The following is a 16,417-nucleotide window of genomic DNA, read 5'->3' as shown; positions in this document are numbered from 1 at the left end:
TGCACGTCTAGCACGAACGCTGGTCCAACTGAGGCGCCAGGTGGAAATGGCGTGGCAAGCCGTTCCACAGGACTACATCCAGCATCTCTACGATCGTCTCCATGGGAGAATAGCAGCCTGCATTGCTGCGAAAGGTGGATATACACTGTACTAGTGCCGACATTGTGCATGCTCTGTTGCCTGTGTCTATGTGCCTGTGGTTCTGTCAGTGTGATCATGTGATGTATCTGACCCCAGGAATGTGTCAATAAAGTTTCCCCTTCCTGGGACAATGAATTCACGGTGTTCTTATTTCAATTTCCAGGAGTGTAGTATCCTTTAGTGGTGTGTACTTGTTACTTTAATAGCTCTACGAGACTGAGTTGATTTAGTACTTTCACAACAGTGGATCTCAGAACATGTAAGCATTGAAAAATGCTTTTGATGGAATGTCTGAGGCTCTGGGCATCTAGAATTATAACCTGTAATCACATAATTTTTTGTTTACTCATTCTGACAAAACGTGCCTAGGAAATTAATCACCATATAAGTTACTTGACACAATATGAAGTGTGACATTAAGAGGATTAACCAGTATTCAGACTGCCTTTAATTTTTCAATAGCATACAGTCGTAGTGCTCCCATCGGAAGAATTGCTTTGTGATGTCATCACATGAAAAGCTGCCTTCTTCGTAGTTGATCTACATTCCCTTCTTTTGTATGGTTACAACTTTCATCTTTTGAACATAGCTCTGTAAAGCATCTCTCATGTTTTTTGTAGGTTATGGTATCTTGTAAATACTGTCTTGCAATCGTTAAAGTTTGAAACATGGCCCTGCAAACAAATAGTAACTGGACTGGTGATAAGGATTTTTGAGTAATACTTGAATTGCAAAAATGTATAGAACTTCTTTATTCAAAACAAACATTAAAAATACAAATTCATATAATTAACAAAATACAATTTTGACTTATTTACTTTCCTATTACAAACAGTTATATCCCTGCAATATAGTATTTATTTACTGGTGATTATGGCATATTTTCCTGGTATGTGGTAATTAATAATGTAATTGTAGTTCAAGGACACACACACCTATCAGATGATACAATGAAACAAACTGTGTATTTTACAGTAATGGAAATAATGAACAAAAATAAAGATAAGCAAGCAATCACCTAAGATTATTGGTGTGTGTGTGTGAGAGAGAGAGAGAGAGGGGGGGGGGGGGGGGAGGAGGTAGGGGATTTAAGGACTTGAGCTCAAAAGTTAGTTAAATTTTCTTTGCTGTTCCGTGTATGTATTTGAGCATGCCTATCCTTATTTTTCTTCAATTGTGTATTTCAGTAACATTAAGGTACAATTTCACATTTTCAGTCACAAATATTCATATATACTGTCTATATATTTTAACAGAAGGCACAATATCTAGTAGTTCCTTTCAGTCTTTGTTAAGTTAATCACATAAATCCATTACAGAGGCACAGTAAATAAATACATTATTTTATTAAAATGACTGTTCTTTAGGAATCACGCAAAAACTACAAAAATCTAAATGAAATTTCATTTCAGTGAAAAGGTTACAATAAAGGTTTAGTACAGAGAGGTAAAATACTCAAAAGAAAGTTTTATCTTACAGCATCTTTTATACAGTACTATTTACAAGAAGGTTGCACAAACGTTGTCTTTAAGACATCTTTGGAATGATTTATTCATGAAATGCTTCCAGCCATCATACATTGTACTACATCCTGCCGACGTCCTGAATGCTTTTTGCTCAAATGGCGCAGCTTGACTATATAAACGATTATGACAGTTTTGTTTGATGTTGAAACATTTCCATCACTAACTTTATGTTCACATTCCTAGCCTACATTGATTTTTAACACCTTTATGAAGGAGGCAGTACTACAAACATTTGTAATGCATTTTAATGGAACAATTGCGGATTGTGAATTCATTCAGTAACAGACAAACACTGATATACTCCAGAGAAAACGAATTAATTTTGTTTTCCAAAATATTTTCTTTGCAAGAATAGGGATTTGTCATTGATAACTACATTTGAAAATTATATAAAAAAGCTCTGTTGGTCACTGCACAAGGACACAAAAATGATGTATCATAAAAAAGAAGCAAATTACCATTAAATGTGTTATCCACCATCAAGAATGCCATTCTGAAATCATGAACTAGGATGATAACAGTAGAATTTCAAGTCTTACTGAAAGTTCTGTTTTACTGCCGATGTTTTATTATCAGTACTCTTATACACATTACTTCTCAGCTCAGTGTAGTATGTAAGACCTCTTTGTACAAATGTTTAAAGCACCTAGGATAACAAAATGACGTTAAGTTATGTAATATTTCTTCAACTGACTATCATTTTTCACTTTCACACATTTGATAATGATGGGTTCTTAGTGTTTTAATAGAAAGAAGGAAAAGAAACTCACACTAGAAAATGTTTTTATCAGTTCCTGCTACTTTATGGTGAACGTATTTGTCCAAATTCTGCCAGATGAAGTAAAAAACCATGGTGCAAACGGTGTAGCAATTGAAACGGAACTCGTAGGTCATTTTATGTACCAATAGTGCTGGTTCCTGCCAAAGAAAATTCAATACATTATGGATGTTAGTATTGGTAATAAAATCAAGTTTACAGGAAGTCACTGGAAGTTGCTGTGGCAGTCTTCATTTCTGTTTTGATGAATAGCAAGTGTGTCTCCACACAGTCACAATCAAAGGAACACTTCACTGCTGCAATAGTGCTATATTTCTACACAGCAACCGGTGATGCCCTCGTAGAGGAGACAACCGGGATAGAAGGTCGTGCAGCAGGCGTCATGGCGCGATACATGTGATGCGGAACGGCTGCAGCCGGTGAGTCTAGCCAGTTTGCGATATCTTTATGAAAACGTTGTGTCCAAGACACTACTTCCTGCAGAGACTCGATGGCACGCTCTATGGCGGAAGATGTGTAGGCAAACTGCCCCCTGTGTGATTCGCAGAAAGCTTTCAGCTGTAAATACAAGGAAGAAAATTAAATATTTTAAAACCATTAGTCTCTCATCAGCAAAAATTAGTTCTAAAAGTAACTGTAAAGTCATTTGTGTCAGAGGTGCATCATCCACACAAATAAGGGTACTCTGCCAAAATCCGGACAAATGTAGAAGTTCCTTTAACCAAAATTTCAAAAGCGAAATACTGAATATTATAAAAAATCCTTTTACATCGAGATGATGGTGATATCAATGGGAGACAATGAAAACCTCTTAACTCTCTGTCTGTGAAAAGTTCATGATTCCAGTAACCAGTAACTCAGTTATCAAAGAGAGATATGAAAGTGCTTGGATATCTCTATTTGTCAATACTAGGTTTCTACTAGGTAGTTATACACGTAGCTACATTGGCTGTATCATTTTATGTATGTTTTTTTAAGAAACCATTTCTTCTTCTCCTGTAAAATTAAACAAAGTGGAGTTATGAGGTTTTCATTGCCTACCACTGATATATAGAGCACAATCATTCGATGTGTCCATCTTTAGTTCAAATCACGGCCTCAAATATCACTCTGAGGTGCACCTGCAAGATGCAATGTATCCGAGCTTATGACAGCGAATGCCACCTCAATGGTGGTCCATAGCAACATCACAGTGGAATCTTAAGATTTACCAGGGACCCTTTTAACTATGCTACATACATATTAATCCAGCACATTTAAATTGGAGCTATTGGGAGACCAAAATTCTTAAACCAAAACACATCAAAAGTGTCAGACAACCAGTTCAGAACCAAATGGATCTTGCGCTGAGTGTATTGTTCACGTACTGAAACCAGTAGATGCTCCTCAGTGCTTAGGTATTGTGAGTAGCTGTTCACTGAGATAAAAATGAATGCCTTGGACACGGAGCTGTTCTTTCTGTCTGATGCAGTCTGGTTTCACCTGACCTGTTTACATCAACTCTCAGAATCACAGGTTCTGGCCAGTGGAGAATTTGCGTAACTTCCGCGGCACACAATTGCACGATCAGAAGATTGGGATTTGGTGTGCAGTGTTGGCATGCCACATTATTGGTCCCATCTTCTTTCATCAGATGCTGACTTCTGTGCATTGCATTGCCAACATTTTGAAACCATTTGTGGCAGCATTAATAATGGGAGGAAAAGACCTGCAGTTGCTTCCAACAGGATGGGGAGACTGTCCACACAGTCACCCAAACCTTGGAGCACATTTACACAGCCTTCACAACTGACAGTCATTAGCAGGGTCAGTATGATCAGAACCCTAGCTGGCAACCCAGTTCACTTGATTTGTCAGTGTGTGATTACTTTATGTGGGGAGCCCTCAAGTCTAAGGTGTGTCACAACAACCCTCATAGTCTTCAAGAAGTGCAGAAGGACGTTTTGGATGAATTTGCAGCAATTCCAGCAGTCCAGCTTTGATCCACTTTCAGCAACTTGCTGACCAGGGCCCAAAAGTGCAAGGAGATGAATGGTAAGTTTCAAAATCTGCTATAGTCGTTAGTGCCGTATTTCCTTTCCTCTGCTGTATTTCCTTGTACCATGGAACTCTGTTCTCTAGGTCACTTTTATTTGTCCCACCCTGTACTGTCACCCTTTCCTCCCTCCTTCCTAAACAGCAAAACCAGCTGCCTCCCTCCAAACTGCTTGTTCCCTCTCTCTGCTTCTCCCTCTGCTCACCCAACCCAACACAACCCAGTCCACCTGCCGAAATGCAGCATTGGCACTGTTCGCTAGCACCATGTAGAGTGTGTGTGTGTGTGTGTGTGTGTGTGTGTGTGTGTGTGTGTGTGTGTGTGTGTGTGTTTACTCTACCTCCAAAAGGATTACTCTGAATGCTAGCTTGTTTTCTTTCTTTCTTTAGTGTTGCCTATCAATGCCTCAGTGCTTCTGCTTTTTGGTGAGTGGTCTCCTTTTAATTCAGAAAGTGAATACAAAAATTGCGATTACACACACAGAATGACTGGCCAGTGCTAGTACTGCTGATAGGCACACTTTAAACTACAAAAAAACTATTTCAGGCTTTCGAAACTATTACCCCTTCAGGGAGCGAGGAAGGATTGGTTTTGCAAGGTTGAGAAGAAGAAACAAGTCACTAACTCAGATAATAAAAACACAAAGAATATATTTTTAGACATAGGAGGAGACTAAAGTGAAATATCAGTTCTACACTGCATTACTGTTGTCTTCGGTCCAAAATCTTGCTTGACAGGTGGTGGTGACGATGATGTTTGGTTTGTGGGGTGCACAACTGCACAGTTATCAGTGCCCGTACAAATTCCCAATCTTCACTCAGTCCAATCTTGCCACTTTTCATGAATGATGATGACATGATGAGGACAACACAAACATCCAGTCCCCGGGCGGAGAAAATCCCCAACCTTGCAGGGAATCGAACCCTGGACCCTGTGATCCAGAGGCAGCAATGCTAGGCACTAAACCACAAGCTGTGGGCTGCTTGATAGGGCTCTCTATCCCGTGCCAAGTATATTCATCTCTGAATAACGACTGCAATTGACATCCATTTGAAAATGCTTACTCTATTGATACATATGTCTCTGTCTACAATTTTTGCCCCTCACTCTTCATCGATTATCTAACTGAGGATTCGCTGATGCCTCCAAATGTGTCCTCTCAACCGATTCCTTCTTTTAGTCAAGTTGTGCCATACATTTTTTCAGGACCAATGACCATAGCAGTCTGGTCCCTTTAATCCCCCAAACCAACCAACCAACCATAAATTTTCTTTTTTCCCAATTCAGTTCAGTACATCTTCAGTTATTTGATCTACACATCTTCAACATTCTTCCGTAGCTCCACATTTCGAAAGCTGCTATTCTCTTCTTGTCTGAGATGAAATACAGGTTCGAGTCCCAATCTGGCACCAACTCACATTTGTTGTAACATATCCACAGAGTGTAACAATGTCTAACAAAAAGTGCCAACATAAGAATATAAGAGGGTGGAGGCAAAACTAATCGAAAATGTGGCACCACTATAAGTAGAAATTCACTGTGATAAGATTCACCCAAAAAACATGCCCAGATATCACCATTATGTTTCATGTGGAAATCAAACTGTTTGTATACCTACCTTCGATATCAAATTTTCAGTCCTGCTGGTGAATGAATTCTAAAGGAAACTATTCCTGCCTTTCAGAATTTTAAGTCTTTTCCTTAGAGAAGAAAGAGGGATAGATTCGAGAAGAAGGATTGGTCATTCAGACCGCAGTTTCACAGAGGTGCCCAACATCAGAAAGATCAAACACTGATCAGTCTCAAGTTTGCGTCTGAATAACCTATTCATCCTCTCCAGACATAGCCATCTTTCCTGCCTGAGGAAGGAACTAAGAGTCATTTATCCACCTGAATGCATTTCTACAGGGTTATTACAAATGATTGAAGCGATTTCACAGCTCTACAATAACTTTATTATTTGAGATATTTTCACAATGCTTTGCACACACATACAAAAACTCAAAAAGTATTTTTAGGCATTCACAAATGTTCAATATGTGCCCCTTTAGTGATTCGGCAGACATCAAGCCGATAATCAAGTTCCTAGTATGAAGGCTTTCACGACCGGATGAAATATCTTCTGGTAAACCTTGCGGGATGTAAGGTCGTGGTCCATGAAACTCTTCAGCTCCTAACGTTTCGTCCAGTGCTTCGCTGGACATCTTCAGAGGGGTGTTTCTCCTCCGGTGAGTCTTGCCGACTGACGGGTCGGACGTCTGAGAGCGGCTTATGTATCGTAGGAAGTGGGCGTGACCAGAGTTACACGTGATATGCAGAGATAACCTTTGTCAGAGATAAAACTTAACTATCGATCGTAACCTTGTCACGGATAAAACTGTCTAGCAATTCTGTAGTGCTACTGTCCAAATATCACTAAGTTTCATGGTCTCTTCTTTCCGATTAAAATTATCCCTATGTTTATATATTTCAATTGCTTCTCTACAAAGCCGTCGGTAATAGTTCGTCGTCGTAGATAAAATTTTTGTTTCGGAAAACTTCACTTGATGATTTCCTGGCTGAAAAGCGTGTTCTGCTACAGCCGATTTATCTGTTTTTCCTAATCGGCAAAGACTTCTGTGTTCTTTTAACCGTGTATTTACGCTTCTTTTTGTTGTTCCAACATAAACTTTACCACATGTACACGGAATTTTATATATGCCACTGGCTGATAGAGGAGCGCGTTTATCTTTTACAGACCGAAGAACATGACAAATTTTCTTCGTCGGTCTAAAAACAGGTCTAATATCATGTTTACTTAAAATCTTTTCAATCTGATCCATTACTTTCTTTATAAAAGGGAGGGAGACTGTATTCTTCCATCGTTTTTCGGACTTGTTCTTAAGCTTTTTGTTGTTTGGGTGCAGAATTCTGCTTACTTCTTTCTTTGAGTAGCCATTTTTCTCAAAAGCGTGCTTCAGATGTTTTAATTCGTCGTCTAGATACTCCGGCGTGCAAATCCGTCTGGCTCTGTCAACGAGACTTGTAATCACACCTCTTTTTTGTTTTGGATGGTGGTTAGAGTTTTTATGTAAGTGTCTGTCTGTGTGCGTTATTTTTCTAAAAATCTGTTGTTTCAAGCTTCCATCCGTCTGTCTCATAACTAAAACATCCAAAAACGGTATTTTGTTATCATTTTCTCTCTCCATGGTAAACTGGATTCTTGGATTTATATTATTAAGGTAATCAAAAAATTCGCCTAAGGCTTCTCTACCATGCGGCCAGACCATTGGGTCCTGCAGTAGCTAATTTCTACATGGAGAAATTCGAACAGTCAGCCTTGGAAAAAGCAGATAAGAAACCATCTCACTGGTATCGGTATGTAGACGATACATTTGTGGTCTGGCCACATGGTAGAGAAGCCTTAGGCGAATTTTTTGATTACCTTAATAATATAAATCCAAGAATCTAGTTTACCATGGAGAGAGAAAATGATAACAAAATACCGTTTTTGGATGTTTTAGTTATGAGACAGACGGATGGAAGCTTGAAACAACAGATTTTAAGAAAAATAACGCACACAGACAGATACTTACATAAAAACTCTAACCACCATCCAAAACAAAAAAGAGGTGTGATTACAAGTCTCGTTGACAGAGCCAGACGGATTTGCACGCCGGAGTATCTAGACGACGAATTAAAACATCTGAAGCACGCTTTTGAGAAAAATGGCTACTCAAAGAAAGAAGTAAGCAGAATTCTGCACCCAAACAACAAAAAGCTTAAGAACAAGTCCGAAAAACGATGGAAGAATACAGTCTCTCTCCCTTTTATAAAGAAAGTAACGGATCAGATTGGAAAGATTTTAAGTAAACATGATATTAGACCTGTTTTTAGACCGACAAAGAAAATTTGTCATGTTCTTCGGTCTGTAAAAGATAAACGCGCTCCTCTATCAGCCAGTGGCGTATATAAAATTCCGTGTACATGTGGTAAAGTTTATGTTGGAACAACAAAAAGAAGCGTAAATACACGGTTAAAAGAACACAGAAGTCTTTGCCGATTAGGAAAAACAGATAAATCGGCTGCAGCAGAACATGCTTTTCAGCCAGGAAATCATCAAGTGAAGTTTTCCGAAACAAAAATTTTATCTACGACGACGAACTATTACTCACGGCTTTGTAGAGAAGCAATTGAAATATATAAACATAGGGATAATTTTAATCGGAAAGAAGAGACCATGAAACTTAGTGATATTTGGACAGTAGCACTACAGAATTGCTAGACAGTTTTATCCGTGACAAGGTTACGATCGATAGTTAAGTTTTATCTCTGACAAAGGTTATCTCTGCATATCACGTGTAACTCTGGTCACGCCCACTTCCTACGATACATAAGCCGCTCTCAGACGTCCGACCCGTCAGTCGGCAAGACTCACCGGAGGAGAAACACCCCTCTGAAGATGTCCAGCGAAGCACTGGACGAAACGTTAGGAGCTGAAGAGTTTCATGGACCACGACCTTACATCCCGCAAGGTTTACCAGAAGATAATCAAGTTCCTCCCACACTCGGCACAGCATGTCCCCATCAATGAGTTCGAAAGCATCGTTGATGCGAGCTCGCAGTTCTGGCACGTTTTTTGGTAGAGGAGGTTTAAACACTGAATCTTTCACATAACCCCACAGAAAGAAAGCGCATGGGGTTAAGTCGGGAGAGTGTGGGGGCCATGACATGAATTGCTGATCATGATCTCCACCACGACCGATCGATCGGTTTTCCAATCTCCTGTTTAAGAAATGCTGAACATCATGATGGAAGTGCGGTGGAGCACCATCCTGTTGAAAGATGAAGTCGGCGCTGTCGGTCTCCAGTTGTGGCATGAGCCAATTTTCCAGCATGTCCAGATACACGTGTTCTGTAACGTTTTTTTCGCGAAGAAAAAGGGGCCGTAAACTTTAAACCGTGAGATTGCACAAAACACGTTAACTTTTGATGAATTGCGAATTTGCTGCACGAATGCATTTGGATTCTCTACCGCCCAGATTCGCACATTGTGTCTGTTCACTTCACCATTAAGCAAAAATGTTGCTTCATCACTGAAAACAAGTTTCGCACTGTATGCATCCTCTTCCATGAGCTGTTGCAACCGCGCCGAAAATTCAAAGCGTTTGACTTTGTCATCGGGTGTCAGGGCTTGTAGCAATCGTAAATGGTAAGGCTTCTGCTTTAGCCTTTTCCGTAAGATTTTCCAAACCGTCGGCTGTGGTACGTTTAGCTCCCTGCTTGCTTTATTCGTCGACTTCCGCGGAGCTACGCATGCAACTTGCCCGCACGTGTTCAACCGTTTCTTCGCTCACTGCAGGCCGACCCGTTGATTTCCCCCTTACAGAGGCATCCAGAAGCTTTAAACTGCGCATACCATCGCCGAATGGAGTTAGCAGTTGGTGGATCTTTGTTGAACTTCGTCCTGAAGTGTCGGTGCACTGTTATGACTGACTGATGTGAGTGCATTTCAAGCACGACATACGCTTTCTCGGCTCCTGTCGCCATTTTGTCTCACTGCGCTCTCGAGCGCTCTGGCGGCAGAAACCTGAAGTGCGGCTTCAGCCGAACAAAACTTTATGAGTTTTTCTAGGTATTTGTAGTGTGTCGTGACCATATGTCAATGAATGGAGCTACAGTGAATTTATGAAATCGCTTCAATCATTTGTAATAGCCCTGTATATGTCTACCTATCACTGAGCAAACCAAACTGGTAACCTGATCTTCATAGCACCACCGTCGTGTTTATGCCCGAGAGGCAGGGACAGAGGAATTATCAATAGTGTACACTCCAGTACTTTTACAGGTGGAGGGCTGTGACATGCTACACATCTTTAAAAAGCTAGGGAATGAAGTTCCCATTTAGAACAATGAAACAGAAAGTAAAATATTTCTTCTCTTATTTCACAATGCTCCATTTAGCAGTATCCTTGAAAGTACTGTCCCTGGCGACTTTGCTATTTTCCACAGTGGTGACTGTCGATTCCTCGTCTGATGTCTCGGTTGCGGATGATAATGCCAACTCTCTATTTCAATCTGTCTGACCAATTTTATTATATTTTCAGTTTCCTCATTTGTCACAGCCTGTCTCTTCCAGTAGTAGTCACATACATTTTTGGTCCAATACATGACCTCTTGAGCCTTCTAATGACAAAACACTAAAATTCACCGTTTTTGGCTAGTAACACTGAGGTTTCAGGTTCTGTTCCCAATGACCATTTCAAATTTTTTTCTGGTGGATAGGTTTGGAAGGAGGTCCACTCAGCCTGATTAGGCTGACTGAAGAGTTACTCTCACACGGAAAAGAGTGAAATTGACGCAGTGGATACGAAACTGAGTGAAGTGACACACAATGTTTATGTATTAGCAACAAAGCTGCCAGCTATCAGCTTGTTTGTTATACGGTGAGATGCTTGATGTATTAGAACTATGGATCTTATTCTCTGCAAGATTCCAGGAAGTTTTACATGATTTAGGTCTAATTAGTACCGTGGCAGTACGTAGGGGACCATTTTGTTACAAGATTTTGTAAGTGGAATAGAGAGGAGAAGGTTGGTGCTCTTTAATTAATGCCAAAAGTTCAGCTTTCCTAGTTTCTACATATTTTTTAATTTTTTTCATTGTTCATTTCTACACAATATTTTAAAGATGAGAAATGACCATGAAATGAAACTCCTGCATTCACAACAAAGAAATGTTGCTTTGCACTGTTATTGGAAAATAATGTCAGTCACTTTTGTTTTTCATAATTTACTCATAGGGCAAGGTGTATGAAAAATAAATAATGACTCATTTATTCAGGCACCTTTTAAAATGAAACCACCCAGATGGACCAGTTTTTTCGCAGAGTTTCTTTGCTAGCCTGAAAGTCTAGTTTCATGTGACACACATTGTGAAGCTTTTGTAGAGACATTAACAAAATATTTGTATGCATTTTACTTGTTCTGTTTTAGGGTAGATATCTGAATTCTGCTTTACTTGGTGCAGTTCCGTAGTTTGCACCCCAGATCACGTAAGAAACAGATTGACCGTCCTTATGGAGGAACAGGCAACCGTAAAAATAGTTTTCCCGTCGGTCAACAGATGTCACAAGTGACGCTACAACGCTAACTGACCTGTCCATGTCGCAGAATTGGCAACGCTGTATCTTCGGTGACGTGAATGACGCTGATTTGCGTTCGGCTAGAGCGCTGGGCGCGGAGTGCATTCGTCACACTGCTGACTGTAGTTCATGATCGGCTGTGCTTTTTCCCTAGTTTTCAGTCTAAGAATGTAGATTAGCTCCTGTAATTCTACAAACCAAGTTTATTTCTCGCAATCATATGCGAAATGAAATAAATGAAAAGTAACACACAAACATTTCTCGCGAGTTACTGTTTAAATGCAGACTGTATTGCAGTCGCAAGGGTTTTACACTCGCCATCCATGCCGTCTGTTTCCTCTTTGCTATACAGCTCTTCTGATACGGATTATGGTGGTAAAAAAGATCTCCACGTGCAGGTTAACACTAGAAAGTTTTCAAAATCCGCACTCGGTTAAGATGCGAATTAAGGCTGGACATATTTCAGTGACAGTCATTTCAAATTTAAATTCTTTTACTTTGCATGTAACTTATCGTAAATGATATAAGAGTGGCACAAAACGATGAATTTTGGATTGTTGTTGAAAGGGAGCTGCAAACGCAGTAATATACAAGTGAAAGCGTGTTTTTCGAGCATATTTTAGCGGTGTCAACTTTGAAGAGCAACAGACGGCAAACCATAATTATGTTAAAAATTTACTTTGTACAGTTTAAAGATAACCCGCAAATATTCGCAACAGACGTACGCCTTTACCTGCAACACAGTTATTACTGGGGATTCCCGCACTCGCGCAGACCTGTTACTGTAAGTAGTGTTGCTTTCGAGTTAAATCAGTGTGAGGATTATTAGCGCACAGATAAAAAAAAATTAAAATAGGCAGCGTCTATAGTTTGCATGTTATGCTCGTTCTCTTCTATTCTCCTCCCTTCATTCCAGTATAAACGCTTGTTTACAAGTATAAACGAATGGCAGTGAACATTGGCGAATTATCTATGAATACTCGTTTGCAGCAGTGTAAACGAGGTTTTACACTCGTTCACTTCGTTCGCTCTAGTATACACTAGGATTTAGAGGGACCGATGATCTAGCAACTGTTCATTTATTTCACTGTTGCGATTTCAGCTCTAGAGCCATTTTCAAGTACCAAGGGAAAGGTCTTGTAAGGTAATGCTTCTTAAATTGTTTACCAAATGTTACCACACTATGCTTTGCATTTTGTTATCCATGTGTTATATTGGTTTCAGTTTTTACATTGCACACAAAAATGCCTCTACACACAAAATTACGATAGTGAAGTGAATAAACAGTTTTAAAACAAATCGCAGCAAAGATTTCATTTAAAAATTATATGATATGATTCTTGTACAGGAAGGGCTGCCACGTCATATCGAATATAACATTGACAACATTTAAATAGGATCGAATGCTTATGGCTCTTTATTAATTCTTACTCGTAACTAATTTATTGATTTACCTGAATTTAAAATCCACTCGCGTCACCTTTATTTATCTTTGACGGGAAATCTGAACATTTTTAGTTCAGGATTTGTTCGTCTACTCCTTCCACAGTTGTCATACCGAGGACCTACAAGTATATCGACTTGATCAACTACCACCGGTATGTCCGAAACAGCTGTACTTCACAGACGCCAAATAGTGGAAAGCTGCACGCATTCGGCCAATGTTGCCACATATTCCACAGAACGGAGTGCCATCTAGTGGTTGATTCCAGAAGTAAGGGTGTGACGCTGTTGCCGCCTGGTGGCCGTTCCCTGACAAGGGTTGCCTGCTAGACCAAGCGATCGGGCAATCTGTTTCTTACGTGATCTGGGGTTTGCACACTGTTCCATTAACTTTTGCTTGTCAACATTTGTTTGCTTCTTCTGTTACTTTCTCTGTCAGTACTATCACACCTTCTAATTCTAATTAATGTCATTAACAGCAAGTCGTCAGGGCTTTATGTGAAGGTCACTTTTCACACTCACTCTGTGAGGTAACTATGTGCACTAGTTTGAAAAGGAGTGTGAATGTACTTCGCCACATAACAAGTCAGTTCCTGTTACAGCAAGGTTACTTGCCAAGTAATAATGTGCTGTTACGTAGCACACATTGTCCATGTGTGTAAACTTACATAAAATGAAAACAAAAGTGCAACAGATGCTAATACCAATAAATTGTGATAGATATTTTGTTGTATGCACAAATGAGAAACTGCAGACCATTAGAAAAGTTTTAATGTCCTGACACTGACAATTAGTAGTTGTAAAACTACTGTAAAGGCAAAAAATTAATATTTGAAGTCCCGCCTTCTACTTACATCGTCCAGCTGCACCTGAGTGCTCAGTCCAGCAGTAGCACCTTCCAGCATGTCCTTAATGGGGAAGTCTGTGTCAGAAAATCTGTAACACAGTGCAAAAAGTACAATACAGTGGTCTTGTCCCCAGTTGCTGACAACAAATTCTGTACATAAATTCTGGGAGAGGAACATATTGTAGGGGACTCCATACAGTTTGAGAAAATATAGTATATTTATGAAGCACCTTAGTAGAAAAACTACTGGATGGTAACCCTTGGGGCAATAATTAAGTGACATTCTTATAGCTGCTCAAATCCACATTATGTGCAGCTGAAGAATCTCATATCTGAGAAATGTCTACCAATGTACACTTTGTCGAGCTGTTCTCGCCACAATGAAGCTGTGAGACAGATCAATGAGAGCTTTAAAATGGCACCATCAATGACTGATCTTGCATGTGCTGATCCGTTACCACTTAGAACTGTCAATAGGCGGAGTTTCACTAGGTGTGGCTTACACTTAAAACAGGAATGAAAGCGAAGATTGGTACTGATACTTACAGAAAGTCAGCATCAGACCATGCATGATCAACTAACTGCTGTTATAGATAGGAGAAGTTGGCCTTTGTTTTAGGATAAAGCCAGACAAAATGCTCCTCAACCGGAAGAAAGCCTTGGACATTTTGAAAACTTTGGCAGCAGACACTCACAGGACAGATTACAACACACAAAAAAGCACACCTACTGGATGTAACAAACCATTGGGACAATTAATACCAGACATTTCACAGATTTCACAATATTGCACAAAAACGTGAAATATGTAAAAAACAAAATATTGCAATTTGAAACTGAGCTCCAACCTTGGAAATGCACTGTAGTTTATCACAAAGAGCACTGGTGCAGAGACACCAGAAATCCAGCATCTAAAATTATCACTGCCTGAAGGATCAGACACTTATTGTAGGATTGCTTCAAAGGGCAAAGAATTGTGCATTTATTTTAAAAAAGGAACACAGTTTAAACTGAGACACAATCCTAGCTTAGTTAGTGAAGAAAAGCATTTAAAACATCAGCTATTAAAAGAGCTTGACATCAACAAGAATTATTTTCCCCATAAGTGTTAGTGTGGATAGTGCTCTTAATAGATTAACGAAAGTCCTGGATAAAGTCTAAAAAATTTTGTAACTTACCAAACGAAAGCATTGGTATGTTGATAGAGAACAAACAAACACACAAAATTCAAGCTTTTGCAACCCATGGTTGCTTCATCAGGAAAGAGGGAAGGAGAGGGAAAGACGAAAGGATATGGGTTTTAAGGGAGAGGGTAAGGAGTCATTCCAATCCCGGGAGCAGAAAGACTTACCTTAGGGGGGAAAAAAGGACAGGTATACACTCGCACATACACACATATCCATCCGCACATATACAGACACAAGCAGGCATATGTAAAGGCAAAGAGTTTGGGCAGAGATGTCAGTCGAGGCGGAAGTACAGAGGCAAAGATCCTGTTGAATGACAGGTGAGCTGTCTGTCAAAGAAAAAATGCACATATGAATCAGAAAATATCTATTATATTTTAAAAGATAAAAGGAAAACCAAAGGAAGCTCTTTTAATTACAGTTGTTTTTCCCCACATACAATGTTCATGCCTTATTTTCATTGTGCAAATGTCTGAACAATAAACAGAGAAAATTTTTCAAATGATTAATACTAAATGAAATTTTTCAGCCTACCTTTTTGTAAGGTTAGTCCAGTGTTCCCTTACATAATCAAAAGCTATAGCACGAGCCACAGGGTTTCTCGGAACAGCCCTCCAGATTGTTAACGCATCCTGAACCCTCATGATCTTGCCTTCTAGAGGAGCGCTTAGCAACCTGCATGCAAAAGGAAACAAATTACATTTTCTATTCAACATTGAAATAACAAAAGATTATTATTAATATTTCTGATGGATGACAAGCATCCATTAACCAGATGCCAATGCAGAAACACTTATGTGGCTTGTGGACACAGAATTATCCACAAAGCAAATTTCCTTAGGGCCACAAAGAGACAGAAATAATTATCATAACTGTTTAAAAGAATCATTGAGTTACTACAACAATTTTTTGATTAGAACTGATAAACATTATACCACATATTTCTGGTTTAAGAAGTTTCCCACCTGTGCCTGAAAATTGTATACTACAGTCATTTCCACCATTTTTTTCACTGAAAAACCAGATCACAACAGATGTATTCACATGCACAAAAAGATAAAAATCAGTAGGAGAAAGAACAGAAGTACCAGCTGGCTTTGAAACACCTTCATAGAATCCCTCGGGCACAAAATGCATTGCATGCTGAACTGTGCCTAGCAAGCACTGCTTTGGCTCAGCAGGCCACCAGTCAATGCCTCTTGTTGGTGGATGATCCACTGTGATTTCTGGGATTAGGATGTGTGTGGGACACATCAGTCAAATTCCTTATTTGTATACTGGCATTCTCTGGAATGCACTGCCACACTTGCTTTACAAGACTTTAATGTGGGACACAC

General features: G+C 39.6%; 1 protein-coding gene across 1 annotated transcript in view; it reads right to left on the bottom strand.

Annotated features, from left to right (window-relative positions):
* Window positions 1-953: 953 nt before the first annotated feature.
* Window positions 954-16,417, bottom strand: part of LOC124718692 (aminopeptidase N-like) — a 214,701-nt gene continuing 199,237 nt past the window's right edge. Inside the window, exons 17-19 of the mRNA XM_047244315.1 lie at window positions 15,615-15,755; window positions 13,901-13,982; window positions 954-3,003 (exon numbers count right to left, since the gene is read on the bottom strand). Of these exons, the coding sequence (XP_047100271.1) occupies window positions 2,761-3,003; window positions 13,901-13,982; window positions 15,615-15,755 (466 nt within the window). The 3' untranslated portion in view covers window positions 954-2,760. The remainder of the gene's footprint in view (window positions 3,004-13,900; window positions 13,983-15,614; window positions 15,756-16,417) is intronic.

This window comes from Schistocerca piceifrons, chromosome 10 (genome assembly GCF_021461385.2).
Source record: "Schistocerca piceifrons isolate TAMUIC-IGC-003096 chromosome 10, iqSchPice1.1, whole genome shotgun sequence".
NCBI classification, from domain to species: Eukaryota; Metazoa; Arthropoda; class Insecta; order Orthoptera; family Acrididae; genus Schistocerca; species Schistocerca piceifrons.
Note: the sequence above shows the minus strand (reverse complement) of the source record. Positions and strands in the feature narration are given on the sequence as shown.